The following is a 27120-nucleotide window of genomic DNA, read 5'->3' on the forward strand; positions in this document are numbered from 1 at the left end:
GTTGATGATCAAAGATCAGAGACATGGGAAGATGATCAAATGTCATTTGCATTAGGATAACAAGGTTATAAGGAATGAGGTGGAGTATGAAATGCCAGAGGTGAGGGGTCAGAGTATGCTATTTTACAAATTAACAGGTAGAGGCGAATGCCCTATCATGGAAATGATTTAGTTGCTTATGAAAGGCTAAAATGTGACAGGCCAGAGTGCAGGTGAGAGTCTATCAGAGCAAACTGATTATTTTGTACGTGACACGCAAGAGGCGCAACACATGTGCCAAATGACAGTGGCAAGAGAAGGTGCAACAGGTCAGATGTGAGATGGAGGAAAGGCCATGGTTGATATAAATGTATTATAGGTCAGCTCTTAATTAAATGTGTGAAAGTTCAGAGGCAGTGGACATGTGGAAGGTGTGCAAGGAAATCAACATAGGACTGTGTTACGAAAGGATTAACGTAACATAAATAAAGTAAAAGTGGTTTAATTCAAGTGATCCAAATAAGCCCGCGGCCAGAGCGAACTGTCTTGACTGAAGCTCAGCACCACCTGACAAGTGCACATTTGGATAGAACATCAATCCTGACCAGAACATAGAAGCACAGTCAAAAGATGACAAACAAGGTAACCGTACAAGGGAAATGGTACATACAGTAATTGTACATACAGCTCAAGGAATGGTACAAGTTAAAACAAAACATACCTTACAGAATGGTCACAGGTGAGAGAATGTGTTGAAAGCCAAAGATGAGTGGAATGTGTGAAAGTTCAGAGGCGAAGGGAACAGATTAAATGTCAGCAAAGACACAAATACTTGAAAGGTCGGTGGGAGATGAATATGTTAATGGTCACAGGTTTGGCGGGTCACAGGTGTGGCAGGTCAGAGGCCCACAGAACATGTTAAAGTTGGACAGTGAGGTGAACATGGGAAAGAAGAGATGCACGTGGGAAATCAACATGTTGAAAGACAGGGTGAGTGGAATGTGTGCAAAGTAAGAGGTGAGTAGAATGTGTTAAATTCCATCAGTGAGATGTCCACGTTAAAGGTACATGGTTGAATTAATATGTTTAAGGTATGGGTCAGTGGAAAGGGTCAGAGGAAGGGAAATAAGGTAAATGTGAAAAATGAGATAAACATGTGAAAAGTCAGAGTAGAGAGTATGTGAAAGGTCAGAGGCATGCGGAAGTACACATTCTTGCCAAGCTTTCAGTCATCCTCGTGGACTAAGGGAACCTCTGCTTACCTCGGTCAGAGGTCACAGTGTAGTATCCCGGGGCCACCTTCAGGTCGTTGAAGGTCTCCTGAGAGACATGCTTCTCGGTCACCTTCAGAATGTCGGGTTGAGCAGAGCGAGGGGCCAGTAGCACGGTGTCCACAATGGTGTGATCCTGCCTGGAAGAGACAAGCAGCGAGACAACCTGTTTGTACAACTGAAGCACTCTACGGGTTTATGAGGAGAACTTCAGGGGGGCAGAAATTGGGCAATGCAACAGTGAGGATGAGAGCAGGCCAGAGTGTGAATTATTATCCGGAGGCGGGCGGTCTCAGCACACAGTAGAGACCCAGGAACTATGAAGGCATATATGATTATATGGTCTGTGTTAGGACAGTTTCTGACTCCTGGAAAGTCCCCCACTGCTAGAAGCAGAGAGGTGAGAAAACACACAGCAAACAGCAGGGGGTCTGTGAAAGTATGTCTCCAGAGACTAACCACATTGAACATGAGTGCACTTTCCATACAGCATTGTGTACTGAACAAGCCATCTGAGCATTTATTGATTATATCCACAGGAACAACCAATATATAATTCAGACTATACCACAACTCACAATACAAGAAAATCACTAAAGACATATATCTGCAATGTAATGTAGCAGCAACAACATACCCTCACCAGCCAACTCCACCCTGTCCCTTACTGAGCCATCAGAAGATCCTCAGTGAAACATACCACACCCACTTGTGCAATACATTTCTGTAGCTGGCTAACTGATCAATGATGCCAATCAATAGCATGAAAACTTCAGGCCAGGCAACAGACAACCTTTCAACCTCTTGGTACGAGTCAAGTGCAAAATCTTAGGATGTGCTTGCGCACACACACACCCTATGTACCCAATTTGCCATGTTTAAACAAAACATCGACTAGTGAAATCTTCTCTTCACTGACACACTCAGTGACCCCAGACCACCATGATTCAGGACTTTTGAGAAAACCCACAACCATGAAAAATAGGCACACAGTTCTGACTGTGCCACAAGACCATACACATGGTAGAGATATGCTATAAATACATCGAACCCGTAACATTGAGCCAAATCTCTGCATCAGCACAGAAATATCACTTGTCCTAACGCTGGTATGAAGTGTGCAACATACGTTGGAACTGCCACATGACCTATCACAATGTGTGTTCTTCTCACACATAGTGAATCAGGTGAGGAATGCCCTGTAATGGAATAGACTGCTACGTCACATTCCTCACAGTAACTTTCAAAGCAGCAACAGGGATTTTTTTAATGATATTAAATGCTTTCACATTGATCGAGCCCAAATGGCACCATCAAGGCCAGAAAGATGACTTGGTAAATCACTGTGCAGATGACATGTGAGTCCAATCTGAGCTTTGCTGCATGATAGCCTGACCTCAGCATAAAGTTGTGATCATCTGCAGTACCAGACTTCCAGCCATCATCCTGCTCTGGTAAAGTTGCTATTTTAAGGGTCATCATTTCTATCAAGGTTGGTCAGATTCAGTACCTCGTGCACTGTAGTAGCCTTTGGGATGCAAGTGGCACAGAGTCTATAAAAATCTGATCGCAATTACAAGTAAAGCATCCACTTTGGCCATATCTCTATGGTATGTTGGCCATTCATTACGTAAGCATACATATGACCACACCTGCGTTTCAAAGATTAATGTACTGAATGGTTAAAGGCTCCACAGCACTCCTTGAAAGCTTGAGTAACATTGGACTCATTCAGCTTGTCCCAAAAACAACACACTGGACACACACTAGACCCTATCTTCACCACAAGCGACACCATCAAATACAACTCCACCACACCAATCACATGGACCGACCACTCTATCATTCACTTCCAAGTCAACACCCCTATCAGGTACAGCATTCCAAGCAGAAGCTGCAGCAAAATGGCAGAAGCACACTGTCTCAGCATCCTCAGTATCTACCTAGCCTCACAGGCAACCTTAACAAGGACATCAACAACTTTAACAACTGGATCAAGAATAGCGCACACCCATCCAACCCCAAAAATATAGTAGAACAAACAAGCAGGCCATCTGGTACACAGAAGACTCCCTAGAAACCAAACAACACTGTAAACAGCTAGAAAGGAAATGGAGAGACAGCCAAGACACCACAGACAAAACTACCTACAAGGCTGCACTTAGACGTTATCACAGACGTTATCACCGGCAAATGAGAGACAGGAAGAAAAATGCAGAAGCACTAGTGGACAGCATCAAGGAAAGCTGCAAAGAGATTTTCTCGACCGTTCGCCTTGCCCTTAGCCACTGTCAACAACATCTCTGCATCCCAACAACTAGACGGCTGGGTCTGCAAGAGTCCCAAAAGACTCTTGCAGGAGCAGCAATTTAAAAATAGAGTGTTCTGGTTGTCCCAAGGACCTTTTTTTTCCTGGAACATCTTGCTCTCGCAAGAGTCAGAATCCTGTGGGAGTGACTGCTCTGATTGGCTGCTAGCACCATGAGAAAAATGTTGCTGGCATGTGGGGGGCTGCGTAGCTCTCCTCTCTAAGCCAGAAGAGACTTCAGAGAAATCACCTGTGGTCTAACATTTGTTTATATGCAGAGGGAGGCATGCAGGCCCCCTCCCCGATCATCCAGAGGCCCCAGGGAGCCCACCACAGTGCCAAAATGTGTTCATATGAGGAGGGGGGCTGCACCCCCTACCCGAGCCTTGAGCCCACCCCTGGGCCATGGGGATCCCATCTACCGGGGCTTGTTCAGTAACTATGTCCCAGGAAGCCCACCCCCGGGACATATTGGTTTCCCTACCCGCAGAGTTGTGGACAAGGAAACCTGTGTTTGCTCTCGTTTCCTGGGAGCATTTTGGAATTTCACGCCAAGGGGAGCAAACTCCAAGTCTGCTCCCAGCAGGTGACCCTTTAAAAATGCTCCTGCCTGTTGGGAGCAGACTTGTGATTTGTTTCCCTGCCTGTACTGAAGCAGGCTGGGAAAAAGATCAAAATATTGCTCCCACCCAGAGGGAACAGCATTAGGACATGCTTTCTGAGGCAGCGAGCAATGCTGGCTCCCACTGGGCCTTGTCTCCCAACGAGAGTATGGTGGGTGGCCTGGGTGGGCACCAGGGCACCCACCTGTAGCAGGGTATGGCCTGGGAGATGGGGTTGCTGTGGTCAAATTCAGCCCAGGGATGAAAGCTGCGTGCCCCCTCCTCTATAAATTGGTGCCGGGCCGCGGGGATTGGATCCTTTAGCTGATATCAGACCGAGGAGGGAGGCCATGTGCCCTCCTCCCCTCAAAAATCATGCCGGGCCCTGGGGCATGGGACCCCTGGGGCCGAAATCAACCCAGGAAGGGGGGCAGTGTACCTCCTTCCCCTGAAAATCACGCCAGGCCCCGAGGGATGGGGTCCCTGAGGCCAATATCAGCCCGGGGAGGGAGGCGTGCGCCCTCCTTTCCCTGATAATAATGCCGGGGGATGTGGTCCCTGTGGCTGAAATTGGCCCAGGGCGAGGGGCAGCATGTTCCCCTTACCCTGAAATCATGCCACTCTCTGAGGGAAGGGGTCTACGGCCCAAAATCATCCCGGGGAGAGGGGCAACAAGCACTCCCCTTCCCTTTATTTAAAGGAATGGCTTTGGGGATGTGGTCCCAGGGCCTTACAAGGCTCGCGAAGAGGGGCCATGCGACATCCCCTTTAATAAAACAACAGCCTTGGAGGTTGAGGTGCTGAGGTCCTAATTAGGCTCAGTGATAGGGCCACGCAGTCCTCCTCACCATTATAAAAAAAGTCCTGGGGGGTGGGGTTGCTAGGGCCAGACCCTGTGGCCAACACCCCGCCGAACACAGCTGAAGGCACAGAGTCGGTTGGCTGCCTTTTGGGGGTTGGTCATATGCCAGGCCTTGTGGCCAACCCCCACTGCGCACGGCTGAAGACAGTGCATAGCATGAGGCTGGCTACATATGGGGTTGGCCGCAGGGCCTGGCCTAGATGAAGATCACAAGATATCTCTGCAGTGAGTTATGGAGACAGATAGAATATAGCTATTCCAGTGTCTTTTGTTGGGAGTAATGTAATGCACGTCTTGCATAATTTGGACATTAGGTGCTCCCCTCCAGAGTCTTTGTTAAGCAGAGTCAGCGGGGTGAATTCCTGTGGTTCAAGTGGGTAACCGGGGATTTATGCACTCTGAAGTCTGTGTAGTACAAATTGGTCCATTGGTGTTGCGCGATGTAACCAAGAGTCCTCTGTCCGGGGGAACACGTGTCCCTGGGGGAACAGGTCTCCCATTGTATCGAGGTGAAATTTAGTGAGTGTGCTCTTGACAATTTCGTCTTGTGTAATGGGTAGGTATGTATTGCCCGCTACTGCAAGGGATAGTGAATCAAGTAGATGCTCGGATCTGCTGTGGATCTGGCAAGTTTCTTTCATCCCAGCTAGTTGTGGAGACGGTTTACATTTCGTGAGGGTCAGGTTTCATAGCCTCTGGCAGAATTGCAGATAATGGAATTGGATTTGTGAGGTCCACTTCAGGCTTAGTGTACGGGATTCTAACATCTCGGTGATACCAGTGTCTGGCAAAGCTGCACTGGTCCTCAAGGTAGTAAATTTGGTGCCCCAAACCCGCCGCATTCGTATGGCAGCGTCAGCGTGTCTCACCAGATCCTGGGCTGTTTATTGCCCCATATAAGGCGTAAGAGGGGTATGCGAAGTGTTGCAAAGAAGGAGGAAGTCAATGAGATGGGTACATTATGAAATAGGTAGAGGAATTTTGGGAGCACAACATTTTAATTACAGGAATTCTGCCTGCCATCGCTATTGGCAATTTCAACCAACGTTCTAATTGACTAGTTAGCTTTTCAAGCACGGCCCTGTAGTTCAGTCGCAGAATCTGCTCTGGAGCTCTATGGATACGCATTCCCAAATATTTCACAGAGTCCTCATTCCTTACAAGAGGGTCCTCTGTGTCTAGTTCCTCAGTGCATGCAGTCAATGGGAACAATTCAGATTTTACCCAGTTTATCTGAAGGCCAGACAGGGCCCCGAATCTACCCACCTTCCTGAATATTGAATCAAGATTATCGCTAGGCTCCCTAATGTACAGAATAATGTCATCTGCATGCAGCATAATGAGCAGCGGGCGGTTTTCAATTATAGCCCTCCTGAATGTGCCAATCTTGCGTGTGACGTATTAGAGGATCCAGTGCTATGACAAACAACAAGGACTGAGTGGAGAGATGAGGAGAGATGGAGATAGTGAGAATGTGGGGTATGCACAGAGGGAGGGACAGGGGTTGATCAGTATGGTGACTGAGAAACACTAGCTAGGCGAGGAGAGATGCAGAAAAAATAGCACAATTGAGGGAAATAATAGAGGCAAGGACGAACGATGGACGTGAGAGAGACAGGAGCATAAAGAATGGAAGGGAAGACAGGGAGAAGAAGTGAGGAGGAGATATACCAACGTGAGGGACACTCACCGCTTCCCAGCGTTGGACTGCAACCTGTGAAGAAAACAGAAGGAGAATAAGATTTTGTCCATGGAGTAGATCCTTAACAACCCTGCTAGCATACAACTGTGGCCTTCAAAGATGCTCGGTTTCATATTGGTGAGGTGCGCAACCGCAGGAGAGGACAGTGAGGTGCTTGGCTGCAGGAGAGTGCCGGGAGTGGAGCAGCCTCAGGAGAGAGTGGGGTGGTGCAGAGCTACAGGAGAAGGTGTTGAGGTGCTGAGTAGAATGAGAGCGTGTTGAGGTCCTAAAGCGCAGGAGAGGGTGCTCAGCCACAGGAGAGGGTGATGAGATGGAGGATTGCGCGATACAGAGCTGCAAGAGAGCGATGTTAGGTGCTAAACTTCAGGAGAAGGTGTTGAGGTGCTGAGCTGCAGGAGAGGGTGTTGAGGTGCTGAACTTCAGGAGAGGGTGTTGAGGTCCTAAAGCGCTGAGAGGGTGCTCAGCCACAGGAGAGGGTGATGAGATGGAGGATTGCGCGATACAGAGCTGCAAGAGAGCGATGTTAGGTGCTAAACTTCAGGAGAAGGTGTTGAGGTGCTGAGCTGCGGAGAGGGTGTTGAGGTGCTGAGCTGCAGGAGAGGGTGTTGAGGTGCTGAGCTGCAGGAGAGGGTGTTGTGGTGCTCAGCTGCACAGGGACGTTGTGAGGTGATGAACTACAGGAAAGGTCTGTGAGGTGTTGAGCTGGAGGGAAGGGTGCTGAGTCGATGAGCCGCTGGATGGGTCAGTGAGGTGCTAAGCTGCAAGCGATGGTGGTGAGGTGCTGAGTTGCAAGTAAGAGTAATGAGCTGCTAGCCTGCAGAAAAGGGTACTAATGGTCTGAGCTGCAGGTGATGGTGGTGAGGTGCTGAAAGGTCAGAGGGGTGCATAGTTGCAGGGGGGTAATGAAGTGTTGAGCTGCAAGAGAGAGTAATGTGGTGCAGAACTCCAGGAAAGGGCTGTGAGATGCTGAACTTCAAGCAAGGGTAATGAGGGACTGAACTGCAGGCAAGGATTGTGAGGTGCTGATTGCAGGAAAGGGCTGTGAGGCGCTGAACTGCAGGCAAGGATTGTGAGGTGCTGATTGCAGGAAAGGATTGTGAGGCGCTGAATGCAGGAAAGGGTGATAAGAGCCTGAACTGCAGGAGAGGGTGATGAGGGTCTGACATGCAGGAAAGGGCTGTGAGGTGCTGAACTGCAGAAGAATGTGGTGAGGTGCTGAACTACAGGAGAGGGTGGTGAGGTGCAGAACAGAAGGAGAGGGTGATGAGAGACTTAACTGTAGTAGAGGGTGATGAGGGGCTGACATGCAGGAAAGGGCTGTGAGGTGCTGAACTGCAGAAGAATGTGGTGAGGTGCTGAACTGCAGGAGAGGGTGGCGAGGTGCTGAATGCAGGAAAGGGCTCTGAGGTGCTGAACAGAAGGAGAGGGTGATGAGAGACTTAACTGTAGTAGAGGGTGATGAACGGCTGCCATGCAGGAAAGGATTGCGAGGTGCTGAATTGCAGGCAAGGAATGTGAGATGCTGAACTGCAGGAGAGGGTGGTGAGGTGCTGAACTGCAGGAAAGGGCTGTGAGGTGCTAAACTGCAGGAGAGGGTGATGGGCTGAGCTGCAGGAAAGGGCTATGAGGGGCTGAACTGGTGCAGAACTGCAGGAGAGGGTGGTGAGGAGGTAAATGCAGGAAATGGCTGTGAGGTGCGGAACTGCAGGAGAGGGTGGGGAGGAGGTAAATGCAGGAAATGGCTGTGAGGTGCGGAACTGCAGGAGAGGGTGGTGAGGAGGTAAATGCAGGAAATGGCTGTAAGGTGCGGAACTGCAGGAGAGGGTGGTGCAGTGCTGAACTGCAGGCAAGGACTGTGAAGTGCTGAACTGCAGGAGATGGTGGTGAGGTGCTGAACAGCAGGCAGGGACTGTGAAGTCCTGTACTGCACTTGTGAGAGGTTGTGAGGGGCTGAACTGCAGGAGAGGGTGGTGCAGTGCTGAATTTCAGGCAAGGAATGTGAGATGCTGAACTGCAGGAGAGGGTGGGGAGGTGCTGAACTGCAGGGAAGGGCTGTGAGGTGCTAAACTGCAGGAGAGGGTGATGGGCTGAGCTGCAGGCAAGGGCTATGAGGGGCTGAACTGGTGCGGAACTGCAGGAGAGGGTGGTGAGGAGGTAAATGCAGGAAATGGCTGTGAGGTGCGGAACTGCAGGAGAGGGTGGGGAGGAGGTAAATGCAGGAAATGGCTGTGAGGTGCAGAACTGCAGGAGAGGGTGGTGAGGAGGTAAATGCAGGAAATGGCTGTGAGGTGCGGAACTGCAGGAGAGGGTGATGCAGTGCTGAACTGCAGGCAAGGACTGTGAAGTGCTGAACTGCAGGAGATGGTGGTGAGGTGCTGAACAGCAGGCAGGGACTGTGAAGTCCTGTACTGCACTTGTGAGAGGTTGTGGGGGGCTGAACTGCAGGAGAGGGTGGTGCAGTGCTGAACTGCTTGAAAGGGCTGTGAGGTGCTGAACAGCAGGAGAGGGTGAATTGGGGCTGAACTTCAGGCCACAATGGGGGGGTGCTAAACTGCAGGAGAGGGTGGTGAGGTGCTGAACTGAAAGGGAGGATAATGAGGGGCTGAACTGTAGGCCAGGGCTGTGGGGTGCTAAACTGCAGGAGGGGGTCGGGAGGCGCTAAACTGCAGGAGGGGGTCGGGAGGCGCTGAACTGCAGGAAAGGGCTCTGAGCTGCTGCACAGCAGGTGAGGATGGTGAGGTGTTGAACTGCTGAAGAGGGTTGTGATTTGCTGGACTGCAGGAAAGGGTGGTGAGGTCTTGAACTGCAGGAAAGGGCTTTGAAGTGCTGAACTGAAGGAGAGGGTGATGAGGTGATGACTGCAGGAAAGGGCAGTGCGGTGTTGCACTGCAGGAAAGGTTAATGAGGTGCTGAACTTCAGGAGATGCTGAGCTGCAGAAGTAAGTTGGGAGGTGCTGATCTGCACAGAAGAGCTAACACATCTTGACACTCACCTGAACTTGGTGTGCTGCAGCTTGTGGGCTCCAGACACTTGCTTGTACACATCATTCAACTGCAGGAAAAAGGTTTAGTTGATTAAAAAAAGATAAAGAGTGGGAAAGGCAGTGAAGGAAAATGAAGAACGAGAGTGAGAAGATTTAAAGAAAGGCACTGGTATTAGTAGGGGAGGGAGACAGAAGAAATAGTTGAGCCAGAGTTGTAGAGGTAAGTAAGTGACAGCAAGGTGACAGGTAGACTTTGCACAACTCTCATATATAAAAGAGGAAGTAAAGAGAGATGACACTGGCATGGATGATCGAAGAGAGCGATGGCAGATTAAGGAAGAAAAGAAACCTAAGGAAGAAAGAGGAAGGATAATAATAGAGGGTAGAAAAGAAGTGACAGGGTGGGTTAAGGAAGAGAGAGAGCAAGAGGACAGAAAAGAGACAAACGAAGTAAAGGAGAGAGAAAAAAAGTAAATAAGGAAATGAAGAACAGAAGTAAAGCAGAGAAATGACAGCCTTAAAGAAGGATGCCCAAAGGGTTTAAAGTCAAAAGGGGGCTTGAAGATGAGAGACTGTTGGAACTACTCACATTTTCCTCGACCTCTCTTCTCACTTGGTCGAACTCACGGGTCTCTGGCTTTGAAAGATTTTCTGTGAAGAGCCGAGCCAGTCTCAAAGAGATAGGATACGAAACTAAGGAGAGAGGGAGAGAGAAGCCATTACTGGCAATTCACACAAACCCCCCTAGAAGCCTACCTCAAGTGCATAGAGTGAAGATGCGAAAGAAAGACAGTGAGAGAAAAAGAGAGAGAGAGAGAGAGAGAGAGAGAGAGAGAGAGAGAGAGAGAGAGAGAGAGAGAGAGAGAGAGAGAGAGAGAGAGAGATAGGGCGACTGGAAAGAGGGCGATACCAGAAACTACATCAAAATGGTGGGACAGAGAGGTCGGGGAAGGAGAGGGAGACAGAGAAAAAGAGTAAGACAGAGACATAGGGGGAGAGAAAGGGATAGATTGAAAGAAAGGATGAGCCCATAAGGGAGAGAAATGCAGACAGAGAATACTCAACTCAGGGTGAGGGACATACGAAAGAAGTAAATTAGAAAAGATAGGAGGTGCTTGAAGGGTAAGGATTCTGTAAGCAATGCACAATGTTTTCAAGTGGATTCTCTTGTCCACCGAAAGCTGGTGTTGTTTAGAACTGAATTTAGAAACTGAGCAGAATTCAGGGAGTGCAAACAGAGTCCCACCACAGCATTTTGAGCCTTCTGAAGTCGTCACTAGCTTGTAACTCAGAATATTGTATAAAGTAATATTCTCTAACATAAATATTGTGTCCCAAATATTGTTTACAAAAATTCTGTCCCACTGGGCATACATTATACATGATTACCTTCAATGGGCCTAAAATTGTGTAACAATATTAGGATACACAATGTAAGACAGATGAAGTTCTGACAATAAAATTCTGGTACGGGAAGCTAAAATCAAAGGGATGCGGTTGAGAGAGCGAAATGGTGAATAAGACTAGAGACACAGTGAGAGTGAGAGACAGAGAAAGAGAGAGAGAGAGAAAGAAAGGTGAGGGCATAGAGACAGACAGACAAATATAACAGTCATCAAAAGAGAGTGACACTAATACTCTATGGGATTAAACCTAACCTCAAAGGCGCTTTTTGGAATGGTGTGTTGAATCCAAGCTAATACCGCTAGGGTGGTAATTACTTTAGCAAGAATGTTATGGGTGATAACACCATAGAATCAACATATACATGAGGCATAACTTGAAAATACAGTTTCTGTGAATTTTTCCACAACAATCAGGCATGCTGTTTTAGTGCTGCATTAGCATGATTACACTTCTAGTGCAGTTCACTTCAAATCAGTCAAATGTGATAATTTTGCTCCAGCCCAAATACCACATATTTAGCACAATAGTGGTAATACCCAGTTTATTTCCCAATTTTTCATTTTTCAAGTATTTGAAGCTGGATTCCTCATTTGGGGTGCTTTGGTAACAATATTATACCAAGGGTAACGAACTGTGGTTTTCTCTGATGATGTATCCTGAAATTCTCAACAACAATATACTGTTTACTTTGTTTCTGATTGCACCCATATACTTTAAAATATGCTACTTTCTCTTAGATTTGAGCTGCCAAGATAAAATACAAATAAAAAGGCAATAGGCGGAATGCTTGAAGTAACCTCAGACACTGGAAATTACTAGAGGCCGTTTCACAGTTCATTGCGTTTTGTCCACCATTATTATTATTATTAGCGAGTTCTTGTACTGCGCATACCTACCCACCAGGGTTTCCCAGCACTTTGAGAACAGGTAGAACAGCCTAGACGGAGCTAAAACAAGCACGTCTTTAGTTCCTTGCAGAAGACAGATAGGGAAGCACAGCATCTCAGGAACTTGGCGAGGGAGTTCCATAACCTGGAGAAAGGAGAAGGATCGACCACCCATCCGGGTGTATTTGACTCTCAGGACTGTGAATAGAAATCGGTTGCTTGATCGCAGGGTACAAGCAGTATGGTAGGGAGTCATCAGTTTTTGCAAGTACTGCGGTCCCAAGCAGGAGTGGATTTTGTGCATAAAGCAGAGTGCTTTGAAGTTTATTCGCTTATCTGGTGGGAGCCAGTGGAGATGGCGAAGAAGACCAGATACTGAGGAATGTTTAGGAAGAAGTAATAAGAGCCTGGTGGTGGAGTTCTGAAGCACCTGAAGGGATCTTACCGTTGCCTTGTCTGTCGCCAAGTACAAGATGTTGCCAAAGTCAATTCTGAATAAAATCATGGTCTGGATGACTGTTCTTTGAGCAGAAGAAGGACGCATCCACAGGATCTTCTTAAGCCATTTCATGGTAACAAAGCATGCGAAGGCTATTTCGGCCACTTGTGGCTTCAAAGACAAGCTTGAGTCGAGCCAGAATCCAAGGCTCTACACTCCATTGGTGGGAGTAGGTGGCATTCCCAGCATGGGAGGCCAACGTTGAGGAACCCCAGAACTGAGTATTCTTACCCAATATCTCAGTGTTGTTACCATTTAATTTTAGGGAGTTGGTGTTCATCCAGATGGAGACAAGGCCGAGACAGGAGTTAAGATGCTCCAAGTTGACTTCCCGCCTGGACAACAAGGAGAAAATGTTCTGGGTGTCATCTGCATATCAAAACTGAGTTAGTCCACAGCTTTAGTGCTGAGGGTGGATTCTTGAGGAACTCCAGAGGTAAGTGGGAGCGGTTCAGACACTGCATTTGCGAGAAAACCTGAAATGTGTGATCCGTCAAGAAGGAGGAAAGCTTTGCAAGTGCCGTACCTTGGAGGCCTAGTTGGGTCAGTCTTTCAGCGCGAGTATCATTGGGACACAGTATTGAAGGACGCGCTGAGATCTAATAAAAACAGCGTGGCTGTGCCTTAGATGTTCCGTAACTTCTAGAAGGGCAGTTTTGGTGCTGTGCCCAGCTCTGAAGCCTGCCTGGGAAAAACACAGGGCGCCCTTTGTTTCCACAATATCTTGGAAAAAATAGGTAGCAATGAAAAGTGTCTGAAATTGGACAAATTGTCTGAATCCAAGTGGAATTTCTTTAGCAAGGGGAGAACCATCATATTTCCAGTCTTTAGGTAAATACCCTTCGCTTAGGGAGAAATGTATTCTACTGTCAACTACATGGTCTGCAGGCTTAAGGTACTCACTTTAGCTAGGGGAGAGGGTCTAAAGGCGATCCTGATTTGAGTGACAGTAGTAAGTCCATCAGACGGTGGTGGTTCAACGGAAGCAGCGACTGAAGTCTTACCGGCACCTCACCTGTCACTGTGGGGTTTGCATCCCAAGTTGGGGGATAGAGTTAAAATAGGGCTAGGTATGTTATACTTTAGCTGAGTGTTATCATTCCTAGTTGTGGCCAGGTTGGACTGAATGTCAGTCACCTTTTTAATGAAGAAGTCAGTAAGTTCCTGGCATTGAGCTTGTGACAATGAGGGAGAAGGAGAAACGTTGCTGGGGTCTGAAAAGTCTTGGACCACTATAAAAAGTGTTTTGGGGCAATTTTGTACATGAGCTATTTTGTACTAAGTAAAACAGGGCACGTGCGTTCCTGCCCTGCAAGTGGTACTGGCTCAGGGCTAGTTTATATTTTGTTTTAGAGTCAATGTAATATAGCTTCCTCAATGCCATTTCTAGACGCTTACATAGTTTCTTTTCTGCCTGTAAGGACTCGTTGAACCAGGGGAGAAGGGGGTGCAGCCTAAGCGAGGGTTTCAGCTTAGCTGATAGCATTATATCTAAGGAATCACTGAGCCAATTATTGATCGAAAAGTTGGTCTAGCTCACCCTTCTGTGCTAGCTGAGGTGAGATCCTCAGTAGGCATGCATTGAAAGAGGATTGTCAAGTTTGGCCCAAATTCTGGCTATAGCTTTGGACCTAGCTACCGTCAAAGATGGTGGGGAATGAGAGCTATAGAAAAGGGCACTGCAAGATGGTCGAACCACAGTAACGGAATAGGCGGATCTCTGGTAAGGCCTGAGATGTTAGAGAAAATGGGATCTAGCAGATGACCTGCTTTTTGAGTGCCGGAGAAATGTATTAGGTTATGGTTCACAGCGTCCAGGTCCTGGATAAGTGTTTGGCTGAGTATGCAGGTGATATCTTCTAGATGCAAATTGAGGTCTCCAAGTGAAATGAATGGGGCACTTTTAAGTGTGTAGGGAGAAATCGCACCCAGGATTGTGGTGCACCAATTCCAAGCATAGGCGGTAAATTAGGGTGCCAGATATCGTAAATTTGGGAGAGAGACCTCAGATAGGAACCAGACATATGCACATCAGCCTGGTCCTGCTCCAATAGCCTGAACTCCTTGCATGGCCAGCAGAGAAAGTCAACCACATATTTGAAATTACAACTGATAAAGTATGAAAGCTTCTGTTAATGCACCTCTTGCACGAAGTGTACACTTTATTCAAGCCATATGCCAGCCACGACATAAATATAAATAAATATTGCGGTAATCTGGCAGCATCGTGCTTGCATGGTTAGGGGATCAAACAAACTCAATATCAGCTTATAGTTTAGACTCGGTGATTTCCTAAACACGGAGTATGGGAAAACCTAATTAATTCCAGCAAGTAATGCTTTAGCATAAAACATCCAAATTTTGATTAACAGCAAACCTCAGAATCTGGTCTTCCGTACATCTTGTCTAAGGCTTCCTGTTTTGGTTTTCTCTTCTAATCACCCGGAGCAGTATATTTTTAGTCATTGCCTTCAGTTTCTCTTTGACTGGTCGGTGCCATGTCATGCTTGTTTTGTTTTTTGCATCCATGGCATCATCATCATCATGTAAAAAACTATTCCATCTTGCTCTTCATGGAGAAAGTCATCAGTGTAATCTTTGGAGGGCAGCCGCGTGCATGCAAAGAGCAAAACAACTTTGTTACCACTTTGGAACCCCCTATGTTAATGTTGATACCCAAAATTCAACACCAGTTTTGCTCTTCAAATTAATGAATACCTAATTCCAGCTGTGCTTTTTATACCTCATCCAGCTCCCAGGTGTCTTTCAGAATCTGTAGGAGGTCATCATGTTTATAGATACTAATCAATGATCCAGGCTGGGATGCACTCCCATCACCACATGTAGTAGTCACTTATAGTTCGCATTCATAGAGTGTGTGCCAACTGCTGTGCTATAATCTGGCATCAAATATGTAATATGAAAGATTATAGTTAAAAATATACACAATTACCCTCACTTTAATGTACATCATCATGCAATTTGCTGGCCTGATGCTCAGGAAGTACTTTTGTGCTTCCAGCCCTTTCTGTATTTCAGTGCACAGATACAAGGAATCAGGAAGCAATACCCCTGGTAATTACCATGGTGGCATGTTCGCAAAAGCAAAATAGCACTTAATGTTTTTGCATATGAGGGCAGATTTGGTACATGTGAATAGATACATATACACTTACTTGTTCATAAGAACTGTAATTGCATCTAGTCACTCACAATAAGCCTGATGCTATAGGCCTAACGGGAGATGATTCAGCAATTCATGTATTTCAGGGAGCGTATGCGTAGCAGCTGGTGCTGCATTAAGTATTTATATAACGAGATGCCCCAAGTCAAAGTGTGATGTTTAGAATGATATTTAACCAATTGACGCAAAAATAGGACTCTGAATGAATGATAAACTAAATTGATTATTTTGAAGGACAAAACTGCATTAAGAAAACGTGTTTTACTTTTGTCCAAGGATAGCCACTGCGTGAAAGTTTAAAAAATAAGAAATATGCTTGCTTGTCATTAACAACGTTGCCTGTTCACAGACATAAACCAACATAAACGACAGCGAGACTGATTTGATTCTAATACAAAAAATGTCAAACTTAACTGAAGATTATGTCTAATCAAAATCAAAGTGGCCCACACATTCAGGTTTTGGATGCTGAATACCCAGGCAACATAGAAAGAATAAATAGAGAATGAGAGAGAAGGAGTGAAGAGGAGGTAGAGAGAGATAGACTGTATAAGAGTGGAATGAAACTATAATCTTGAGGGAAAAAGGACCAAGCAAATCTCTAAGTAATAGTGCACTTAACCGGTGAAACAGAAGCACACACGCATATACACACACTCTGTAAAAGATAAAGAGAGAGAATAAGGCTTCGGCCATTACAGATTTTAAAGTAGCCTATAGGGATATTCTGAAGCTCAACGGGGAAAATTTAACTTTCCGCGTTAGCACTTTTCTGAAAACGGCTATTCGTTCCCACGCCTCCATGAGCACTGTATAAGTAGTCCTGCTTGCACTTTTTCACATCCTTTGCCTCTTCGTGGATTTTATAGTCTAATTAGATGCATTTTATTGTACCATGCTACCTATACTGGACTGTGTTTTTATATTGCTCTGCTGCTATCCGTTAAACTATTTGCACTTCATTATACTATGCTGTTCCATTTTAGGAAATATTTTACAATCGGTTTTGAGCAAATGTGTATTTTTATATTACTTTGCTGCTATCTGTTAAACTATATGCACCTTATTACATTATGCTGCTACTTTCTAGGAAGCACCTTCTTATCGGTCTGGATCAAATCATGAGCCTATGATGAACTCGTCGCGCTGATTTGCACAATGTATATGTCCCTGTGTATTTATTGTTTTAAGTCACGTGTTTATTGTTTTAACTATGTAATTTGCTCTGTACTTTTATGGATAATTTATATCCGAATAAAGATAATTGAATTGAATTTTTATAAAGAGAGAGAATAAAACAGGAAGAATGTGTGAGGGAGAGAAAGAAAACCAGAGAGCGGTAAAGACCCCATTAGAGTAGTATTACACTTAAGTTTTGTGACACAGGACTAAGCCAGTCTCTAAGGAATTCTGCACTTAACTGATGATATACACACAATTAGAGAGAGTGAACAAGAGAGACACTTACTGAGATCCTTGGGGTTCAAAGAAGACGGTGGCACTGCAGGCTTGTGGGTGTTGTTATTGACCTTCCAAGACACAACGTCTCTGCCCTTGATCGACCCAGTCCGCACCATGGGCGTGTCCAGGTGGTCCGAGGCCATGAGGCTCTGTCGCAGCATGTAGTGATCCTCCTTGAACCCAACCATACGGCCTGTGTGATGGGGTAGAGCAGATGAGAAAGAGGGGCACACTGAGAATCCTTAGCAGAAAGAAGGCAGCAATCACAGGAGGGGTCGACAAGGAGCACCAATTACAGAAAGAGCTTCTATGGTGCAACATTGGCATAAAAGAGGGCTAATCATAGGAACAGAGCATACTGGGCAGAAACGCATCAAGAGGGCATTAGTAGGTCATTTCCTGACATGGATGGCATGAAGTGGCGGCCAATCCCAGCAAGAGTTGGCCTATCTGGACACGATGAAAGTATTATTCGCATCACAGGGCCAGGGGCCTATCCGGGAACAATGACTGCAAGAGGGTGGCAAGGGGCATTCTTGGCATCAATGGTACAATGAGGGCACTAATCAGAGGGAGTTAGGGTTAGGGAGCTGAAAGGCAGCACTAGCACCAAAGGCTTGGATGACTGTGCCAGGGGTCTAAGTTAAAACACTGGGATGTCACCAGAGGCCTACAAGGCCTATTTTCAATGTTGGCCACAAAATGAAAATTATTGGGCAAAGTTGGCCTCGCATAGAGATATATAAGATTCAAGCCTGTGGTGGGGCCATGTAAGGGGCAGGTTTATGGGGCACTGTAATCTTAAAACCTTTGAAAAAGCTGAAAATGCATTTACTAAGTCTCTGTTTGATTTCAGATGTTGCTATGCTGAGCCCTATCTAATGTTGGCTAAGGCTCTGAACAAATAAGGATCTAGGTCCCTATAGGGAATGCATTAGAATTATAGTAGATGGCTATCATGCTAAGATGATCCCCTGGCTTGTACATATCATAAATTGGCTATTTATGTTAGGATTGGAAGGTTCCTAGCTTTACCCAAAGGTTCTCGAGAGAAGCTGAAAAATTCCTACTGAAATTATGTATTTGGCGTAAAACTCTCTGCGTTTTCTCCTGGAACCCAGGTAGACTCCTTCCTGATGTTCAAATGTGCACCTGAATATGAGCAAAACCTGACTATGGTTACCAACTCTGCCACACGTGCCATTTCTGTTACATTCAGATTGGGCATATTACCTCTGTCTTCTTTGTCCCATTCCTGGACGAAAAGGGAGACATAACAAACCTGTGCCCAATGGGTTGTCTAATCCCAGAGAATACTGAATATGTGCTTTAGGTTTGTAAGCCAAACAACGCTCACGTTGGATTATTCTCCTTTGTAAACTTCTTGGGTTTAGGGATCGCCATACAGCCCTCAGAATATGAAAAACCAACACCAGAGACTGTGTGGTATATTCAATTGCTAGATACCTATCAGCAATATGGTACATTAGGTTGAATGCTCCTTAAAAAAGCACCTTCATGTATACTTAATGTACTCCCCAATTGTTTTTATGACTGGTTTTGTAACCTTTTATCTGGGTGTCCACTTATCTTTCTTGTAAATCATATTAATTTTCTGGTTCTTTTATTCGTATTTCTTTTATCCTTTTTTATAATAATATTAATCTTAAAAAATGAAAGATGAGTATTGCATTTTGGAACGGAATTCCCCTCACAACAAAGTTGTACTTAGAAATAGTGTTGCACAATGAAATTTCAAGTTTTACTACATTACCATTTTAAATGTTTATATTGTACCTTTTATTGTTTTATTTAACCAAAATAAAGGAAATATGATGAAGACTGTGCCAGGGGTCTAAATTAAATCACTGGAATGTCGCCAGAGGCCTACAAGGCCTATTTTCAGAGCCAGTCACGAAATCAATTTTATTGGGCAAAGTTGGCAGCAAGAGCTGTCCTTTCAGAACACACTGCCATCAGAGTGGCATTATTCATCAATGCTAGAGCAGGAGTACATTTCAGGCAGTGTAGTGCACTTCTTGTGCAACATGACAACACAAGAGGGGCTTTGGGGAATGCAGGAGGCTCCTTTCACAAAACCCTGGCATCTAGAGCTCTCTTGTCACAAGACATGGGAGCTCATCAAACAAGCTTATTTATGAGAGAGTCCTATCAGGCACTTTTTTGGAATCTTTTTAATACATTTTCTTCCAACTGGGTGGAAAGGGGCCACCCTGCCACAAAAAGCACAACAAAACCTGTGGCTTTATTACATGTCATAGGACAGTATAGCTCACCCAAGCACCAATCTAACTGTAGAGAGTGCATTTGTAAGAATAGACTTTCTGGGGACCCATTGTATACAGTGCTATCTATGTGGCTTAGAGGCCACCCGAGCTCACCCTGTGTCCCTGACCACACCTCATACTTAGGACATGCTGTCCATGGCTTGTTTCCATGGTCCCCACAACTTATCAAATTTCCTAGGCATGCTTTGCATTAACCTGCCATTTACTTGTTGAATTTGGGATAGACCTCAAAGGTTTGGAAAAAATACCCAAAATAAGATGGTGGGCCTTGACTCGAGGGCATAGCGAGACACCTTGTAAGAGGCTTAGCATCCAATAATCTTGTGGGAACGGCTCCCCGTTAACTGTTTATGTTTGAATGGGATGCCCTAGGAAAGTGCATGCATAGCTATAAAGGATTCCAGACTGCAAAATGTGTTACCCGTACTAACATTTATTGTGTTGCGTGAATCTGTCATAGAATCACATGTTTTACATGTAATAGCAAAAAGTGGTTCCTAATGGAAGTGGTTTACTAGATAACCAAGTTTCTTCTTTGTCCGGGCTTTCTTTTCTCATTTTTCGGCAGCAAGAGCTCTTTTGGCATTATAATTAGAGCACTTTACAAGATAACAAAACATGTCTTGCACATTTATTGTTAATGCCTGTCCCATCCACACGACTTGCATCGAAGTCAAGGCAGCACTGGTTTGAAATCTATATGTACTAAGAAATGTTTTGTCCCTTTATAAAATGACCTTTGGACCTATGCTTCAGGAAGACTCTCAAGACCTGATCACATGTACGCCCTGCTACACACTGAGAGGCCTGCAATGATGCCAGCTTTGTATTGAGATGTCTGGTTGAATAATAATAACTTGTGCTCTTTTGCCTTTCTCTTTCTCTTCACCATAGCATACCCTGGGCAAAACTGTGAGGACAATAAAAAGCGTTTGCTTCATCGAGTTTCTTTTCATGTCAGAATGACCAGAGTGTCGAACTACCCATGCTTATTACTAACACATTGACATGGAACTGTGTCCCAGAAGGACTTCAGCTGCCTGTGTTTGTGTTCCTTCGGTGAGACCAGCATATCCCAGAAGGAAATCTTCTATTTTGAGAGTAACCCGAGAAGATGGCTTTTTGAATGTCTTAATATGGGTTTACCCTTTGAGGGATTGCAGAGCCTTTAGCAATACAACTAAAGTCTCATAATCTCTCTGTGACTGTTTCCATTTATCGTTCAAGAATTTTTACAGTGGACACTTCCTTGATTAGGGTCCCTTTCGCAAAATAGATGCATGATGCAAAAATACCTCACAAAGACATTCACCTTCCTAACTGTCTGATATGCTGAAGTCTAGAAAATGAGATATGGTGAAGTTCCCTATGGAAACCATTGGGCTCCCTTTGGACAGCCTTCCTACTGATGTGGGTTGCCACTGCCAATACGAGCCCACGGAATCCCAATAGCAACCAAGTCTTCCTATGAACTCTCGGAAAACAAATGGCTCCGATCCTTCCTTGGCTCATCATGATAGGTGAGTCTAACCTAAGGCCATTGTTCTGCAGGAGTGGTTGGATGGGAGTGAAGTACAGAGTAACATCACACATAGATAACATTCAAAGCAAACTACTGCTCCACTTTCTTTACTTTGTGGCTGTACCTCTACAGCAGACACCAATACTCATAGCGGATAGCTCAGGCGCAGAAAATCCTGAGATGCGACACTGGGACCCAACTGAGAAAGGTGCTCAAGACCATTTCTTTTTTGATTCAGCAGCTTCCTAACTTTCCCCTTAAACTGGGAAGTGTCTCAGTGGTGGCTGCATTGGGCTCCCCACTGTTATGGAAACCAATTATGAACTGCCTCCAGGTAACAAACTACTTCCTGGTTTCTCATCTAGCCTACTCACCTAATAAACTGAAAATGCCAGTCACCATCCAGGTACAGTATTTGCCTGAATCTAATAACCTCAACCACGTATTCGGACTGCAGAGCATGGATACTATGCTGTTTAAACTGTTGACGACCTAAATATTGATGGCAATAGTGCGTTGATTTTGAAAGATAGATCCGGGCACTGGATCATTGATCGGTTGACTTGTTGGTTGGTTCAGGTCTGACTGTGGTAGTCAAGAATCTTGGTGTGGGATTTGATTAAGCTATAGCTTTCCAGCACCAGTCAATTCGAAATACCTTCTAGTCCTCACTGAACAGAACTTGAACGAACTCAAATCAATTGAAATTTGTATTATCTCCGATTCAGCCCACTCTTGATCTTGCCTTGTGCTATGATGTGGATCAGTACCTAAATTTGCCTTCCCAACTTTCATGTGCTTATAGGAAAGACGATTTACCACCTTAAATTATCTTGAAATGGTAACATATAATGAAGTGGTGGAAACTGTTCACTTTATTGTAATTTCTTGAAATGACTGCCTTTCTTGCTTGATCGTATACCTCAAACTTAGAAACTCTAATGTAACAAACCTAAAAGTGCTTATGTATTGAAACTGTTTTTATGTAACCTGCTCTGACACCAATTTCTGTGTCATTGTGCTATATAAAACTGCAACAATAATTGAAATAAATAAATAAAATCTCCTCAAGAGATGTTAAGGGTCCAATGAATCTAAAATTAAAAAAATCCTAGGACAGTTGATGCCACTACCATCTAATAATTCTAGAATACCAGTGGACTCAGAATTTGTATGACCAGTGGTAACCTTGTCAATCATTTTTACTCAAGGTGGAATGCTATAACTGTATTTACATTGGTCTACCTAAATTTCTGATACATTGACAAATGTGCCCCTGAAAATGGTGGTACATTTAGCTATTAAGGTCACTTTGTGACAATTGCTAACTGCGGGCCTGAGGCAGTTATACCTGTTGATGGAAGTGTTTATGCCATGTGCCATACAAATAAGGTAGTCAATGACACCAGTCCTATCCTCATTAGAATTCACATTCTAGTCACCACCCCTATTTAAAATGTCTTCCTGCACGAAATCTTGAATGGGGGTTGTCTGTTCAAGCACCAAAAGCTTGAAATGCCTTACCGGAAGCCCTGAGACATTGTCTTGTCTAAAAACGTTTCAACATGATTCTCCTACCAGTTTAATGCCAACATTGATTTTCAATCGCACCAGACTTTATTTTGCGTCCATGGCATATTTTATGGTCTATAAGTGGTCAATACAAACAAATCTGATATTTATTGCAAATGACCACTTCAAGTGGTTTGGAGAGGCTAAAAGTGCATCGAGATAAAAGTGGCAGAAAATCAACAGCCAGATAAAAATAACTTGTGAATGGGCTCCGGTGCAGTCCAGCTCCAGTCCCCTTTTCCCAGTCCCAGGGACCTAACCAACCCCCTCGTAAGGCGAGGATGAGCATGCAAATCTCTCCTCTGCAAGGCAACATACTTCTCTTCTCCACAGTAGCCACCTTGCACACATTAACCACATGTTTATGGCAGGTCGTAAATGAATGTATTAAACATCAAGGTCCCCATTCCATTGGGTTTAACTTTAATAAGAGGAATTATGTGGTAAAATATCAGTAGAAATTGTAAAATCTTGTCATCCGGTGCCCCCATAACTAGCAATCAGGCCCTTTTGGGTAACACGACTGCTTCACTTACAAGGCGAAGACTCCAATAGAGTGATGCCAGACGCAACACCATTACAATTAAGCAGTGGTCCTAATCGGTAACGCTTGCCTCAAGAGCAATTCCACAAGGGAGGGAGTGGTCCTATCGAGTAAAGGGGATAGCAGGAGTGTTTCAGTCACAGGATGAAGAATCCTACTGGATAACATGAGGGCAACATCACTACAACTAGGGAGCGAGGGGTTCCATTGGATCCCACTGGCGGCCAGGAGGCTCCCTTCACATTGCAAATCAGCCAGCATCTCCTCCTGAGAAGCACTGAGAAAGCAAGTCAGCAGTCGTGGTGGAAAGCTTGTAGGCCAGTATGGGGGGCTGGAGATGGAATATTTACCTTGTCTACAGCAGGGCAGGAGGGCTAGACAAGCCTGCAATAGGAAGAGAAAGATATGTGAATAAAACAAAGCCGAGATCTAACTGCACCACACCAATCTCTCATTCACTCACTCAACATACATAACTGAGGCTTGTGCAGCACACTACAGACCCCAGTAAGTGGTCACAGTACAGGACAGCACAGAACTATCCCATCACAAATACTTCATTCATGGAAAGTGCAGTCTGTGGAACAGTCTCAAGCAAAGGTGCTGCAGACACAAAAAGTACATTTTTAAAACATTGTCAAAGGCATTCTTATGGGAGGGATGGCACATGCAGAGAGTATTACTTTACAGACCATTTAGGGTCTTTTTGTGGGGTAGGAAGAACACTGGCAATGTTGTTGAGCCTGCACAACTCTGTCATCCTTCAGGTATCGTCCACCAATGTCTCATTAATGCACCTGCCCAAGTGCTGAGTCAGGGGCAAGGCCTGATCCCCTTCCATACAAAACTCACCAAGATACCAACTCAGGTGTCTCCAGCTCCGTCAGGAGAACATCTTGCAAAGGACTTCAAGACTGTCAGCAGAAAAGGTACAACAATTGCTACCTTGAATACTTGTGTGGTCATCTAGACCTCGGTGTACACAACAGGCGCAGAAACTCTCTGGCCTACATTACACAATCCATTGGGTGGGTTGTTCCACCTCATAGACACAGTTTGGCAGATAACAGGATAATAGACCAGCAAACGTTATTAGTAGCACCTATTGTTTATGTTTTGCCCCCACTGTTGTCGCAATATCAAAGCTGGTCTTCAGAACACATCCAAAACGTGAGTGGGTGCAATTTACCCTCCGCTCCTAAGTGAGTGTCTCCATTAGCCAACTCCTTAACTTTTCATAGATAGTTAATTTTTATATACCACTTTTTAGAGACCTTTTGGAATCGCTCCAGGCTTTATTGGGAACTCGTGCATGTTTTGCACTGTTTCCAATGAGCCCTCGTGCACGTTTGCGATTGCCTTGTGGGAGGGAGCAGCAGTGCCATATGTTAGCAATTATCGTGCTGGCTCCCGCAAGTTAAACGCCGTGCACCACAGGAAAGCCTTTGTCCACACAGCCACCGGCTTTTAGTGCCCCACGCGTTTGTGTTTTAGCACTTGCTGTCCTTGGGGTGACTTTTCAAATGAGTTCCAAAGTTCCCATCCCAGACAGGAGGTCCACTCGGTTTGAACAGATACGTGCCTAGGGGAGAGCGAGATGGTGGCCTTGTCGGTACATTGGAATAGTTGTTTTGTAAGTTTGAGTTGTGCCAAAGGCCCTTCACGCTGCACACATCTGGCTTTTGTGACACGTGAACTGTAAATAGTGACCTGTAACTTGTTTAGAGAGATGGCTGTCAGATTGTTGATATGTACATTTATTACAGATGAAACAAACCAATCTAGTCATTTGACTGGAGTTTAAAATTTGTTGGAATTAAAGTTTTACATTTATACCACAAGAGGGCGCAAAAGTGACCTGAAGCAAAGTTAAAACCTTAAAGTAGAAATAAATCCAGACAGTGATAATGTTGGTCGATCTGGCTTAGAACCGTTTGATTGCAAATATATATATATATATATATGCACCAAACAATTTCCACCACTTCCGGCGTGCGGCGAGGAAGGAACACAAACCACCACAGCGAGTCAGGCAAGATACAGATTTTATTTGCGTTTCTTATTCAGCCTGCAACGACGCGTTTCGGGCTTCAAGAGCCCTTGATCACATTCAGCAATTATCGCGACCGTTTAAAGTTTTATACGTTTTTTAACACCAAATGTACATACCCCCCTGCACTGCATGGTCAGTAGGTCACATGATTACTAAACATGATAAAAAGACTATCACATTGATCTGCGTCTTTCCCAGGTTAATTTACAAAAATATATATTTTTGATTAAAAGTAATGTTTTACTAACTGCTTAAATGCGAGTTTGGGCAATTATTATGGCATAGTGGTTTTGTAATGTGCAATTGTGAGGACCACTGATATATGTCATCAGGCTTTAAATAACAGGTTAAATCCATTTATAAAGTTTTTACCCAATATGGGTCATTTACACAGTCTCCTAAAAGATTTCTTTCTATATATTTGCTTAAACCACTAGTATATGCCATATGTACATTACAGCCTGTGATCATGTGTTCAGAGTCAAAAGAATGCGAATACTATTAAACCATGACATATTTCCAACAAATTTCGACATAAAGTGCTTCCTGTGATAATAGTGCAAAAAGAAAAAATGATAAAAAATGTGTGTGGCGTGTAATAAATGCTCACTTAAACTGGTCAATTAAAATTTCTATAGTCATACATTACTATGCATACATAGACATACAGTATTGTAAAATTCATTATTGCAATCAGTATTAGCCAGTGTATGTCTTACATCTGAAATGAAGTTAAGTACCATATGCTATGTTTTGTCAAAAGTAAGTATAGGCTATTCTGAGGACAGGAGTGATTCATGGGAGCTGACATGGCAGAGGGAATGAACATGGTTTGTAATTGGGCAGAAATTACAGTGTAAAGATAGCTGCATCTTAAGCCAAAACTGGTGGGCACTTTGTTCCTCTATAGATATGTATACATATCCTCCGAATTGTTGAGGCCCCTAGGCCACTTGCTGTCTAGTTCCAATATAAACTTGGTCTCCAGCTGTCTAAGCTTTCTCTCTCTGTTTCCGCCGCGTTTAGATTTTGGAACTGCGGCGATAACAAAATAAGAAAGACAATTGATGTCTTTGTTGTGGCATTTGGCAAAATGCCTGGCCACCGGATAGGTAACATCATTGTGGAGAATGGCCCTCAGATGTTGAAGGATCCTGACATGCACCTGTAGCTTTGTGCTTCCCACATAATTTAAACCACAGGTGCATGTCAGGATGTAGACAGCAAAGTCAGTTTTGCAGTTGAAATTTCCCTTGATGGACACGGGGGATGTATTAAAGGGGGTCTCATATGTAGATTTGTTGCAGCCAAATTTACAAGCCCGACATGTGGAACATTTTTTAAACCCCTTCGTGGGTTGAAGCCATATTGTCGGTTTTCTGGTTTCTGGTGAACTTTTATCCAGATCATTGCCCATGGATCTTCCCTTTCTAAAAGTTACAGCAGGGGGAATAGATAGTCTCTCGCCCAGAATACTGTCAGTCAGGACAATCGGCCAATGTTTGTGGATGATTGACCTAATTTTCCTTTCCTGATGTGAGTAGGTAAGGATTAATCTGGGATTGTCACAGATGGTGGTTTCAGTGGTGGTTTGGTCCGAATCATCTTTGAACAGGCTGCTTCTAGGGCGTTCTTCTGCTCTTTTAATGGCTGTATTAATGATTTTGTTACTGTAGCCTCTTACCCTGAGTCTTGTGCGCATATCATCAACACATTGTTTGAAGTCGTCCTCATCGCTGCAAATACGTTTAAGTCGCAAGACTTCTCCGTATGGTATGCTTGCGATGAGGTGTTTCGGATGTGAGCTGTTTGCATGCAATGTAATATTGCCCGCCGTGTTCTTCCTGTGTAAGGTGCTCTGTATGGAGTTGTTAACAATTCTTAACTTCACATCCAAAAATTCTATTTCCGAAGTGTGAATGTGGGAAGTGAAAGTCAGGTTAAGATCATTCCTGTTGATGCTGTCGACAAAAC

The 27120-nt window shown here is 44.7% G+C and overlaps 1 protein-coding gene across 7 annotated transcripts in view; it reads right to left on the reverse strand.

The window, feature by feature from the left end:
- Positions 1–27120, reverse strand: part of ITGB4 (integrin subunit beta 4) — a 304508-nt gene that overhangs the window by 115561 nt on the left and 161827 nt on the right. For all 7 annotated transcript variants that reach the window (XM_086930744.1, XM_086930743.1, XM_086930741.1 and 4 more), the window contains exons 19-24: positions 23444–23477; positions 17154–17339; positions 10298–10401; positions 9718–9776; positions 6713–6736; positions 1242–1390 (exon numbers count right to left, since the gene is read on the reverse strand). In XM_086930744.1, coding sequence (XP_086786870.1) covers positions 1242–1390; positions 6713–6736; positions 9718–9776; positions 10298–10401; positions 17154–17339; positions 23444–23477 — 556 coding nt within the window. The remainder of the gene's footprint in view (positions 1–1241; positions 1391–6712; positions 6737–9717; positions 9777–10297; positions 10402–17153; positions 17340–23443; positions 23478–27120) is intronic.

Source organism: Lissotriton vulgaris, chromosome 7, assembly GCF_964263255.1.
Source record: "Lissotriton vulgaris chromosome 7, aLisVul1.2, whole genome shotgun sequence".
In the NCBI taxonomy this organism is placed as follows: Eukaryota; Metazoa; Chordata; class Amphibia; order Caudata; family Salamandridae; genus Lissotriton; species Lissotriton vulgaris.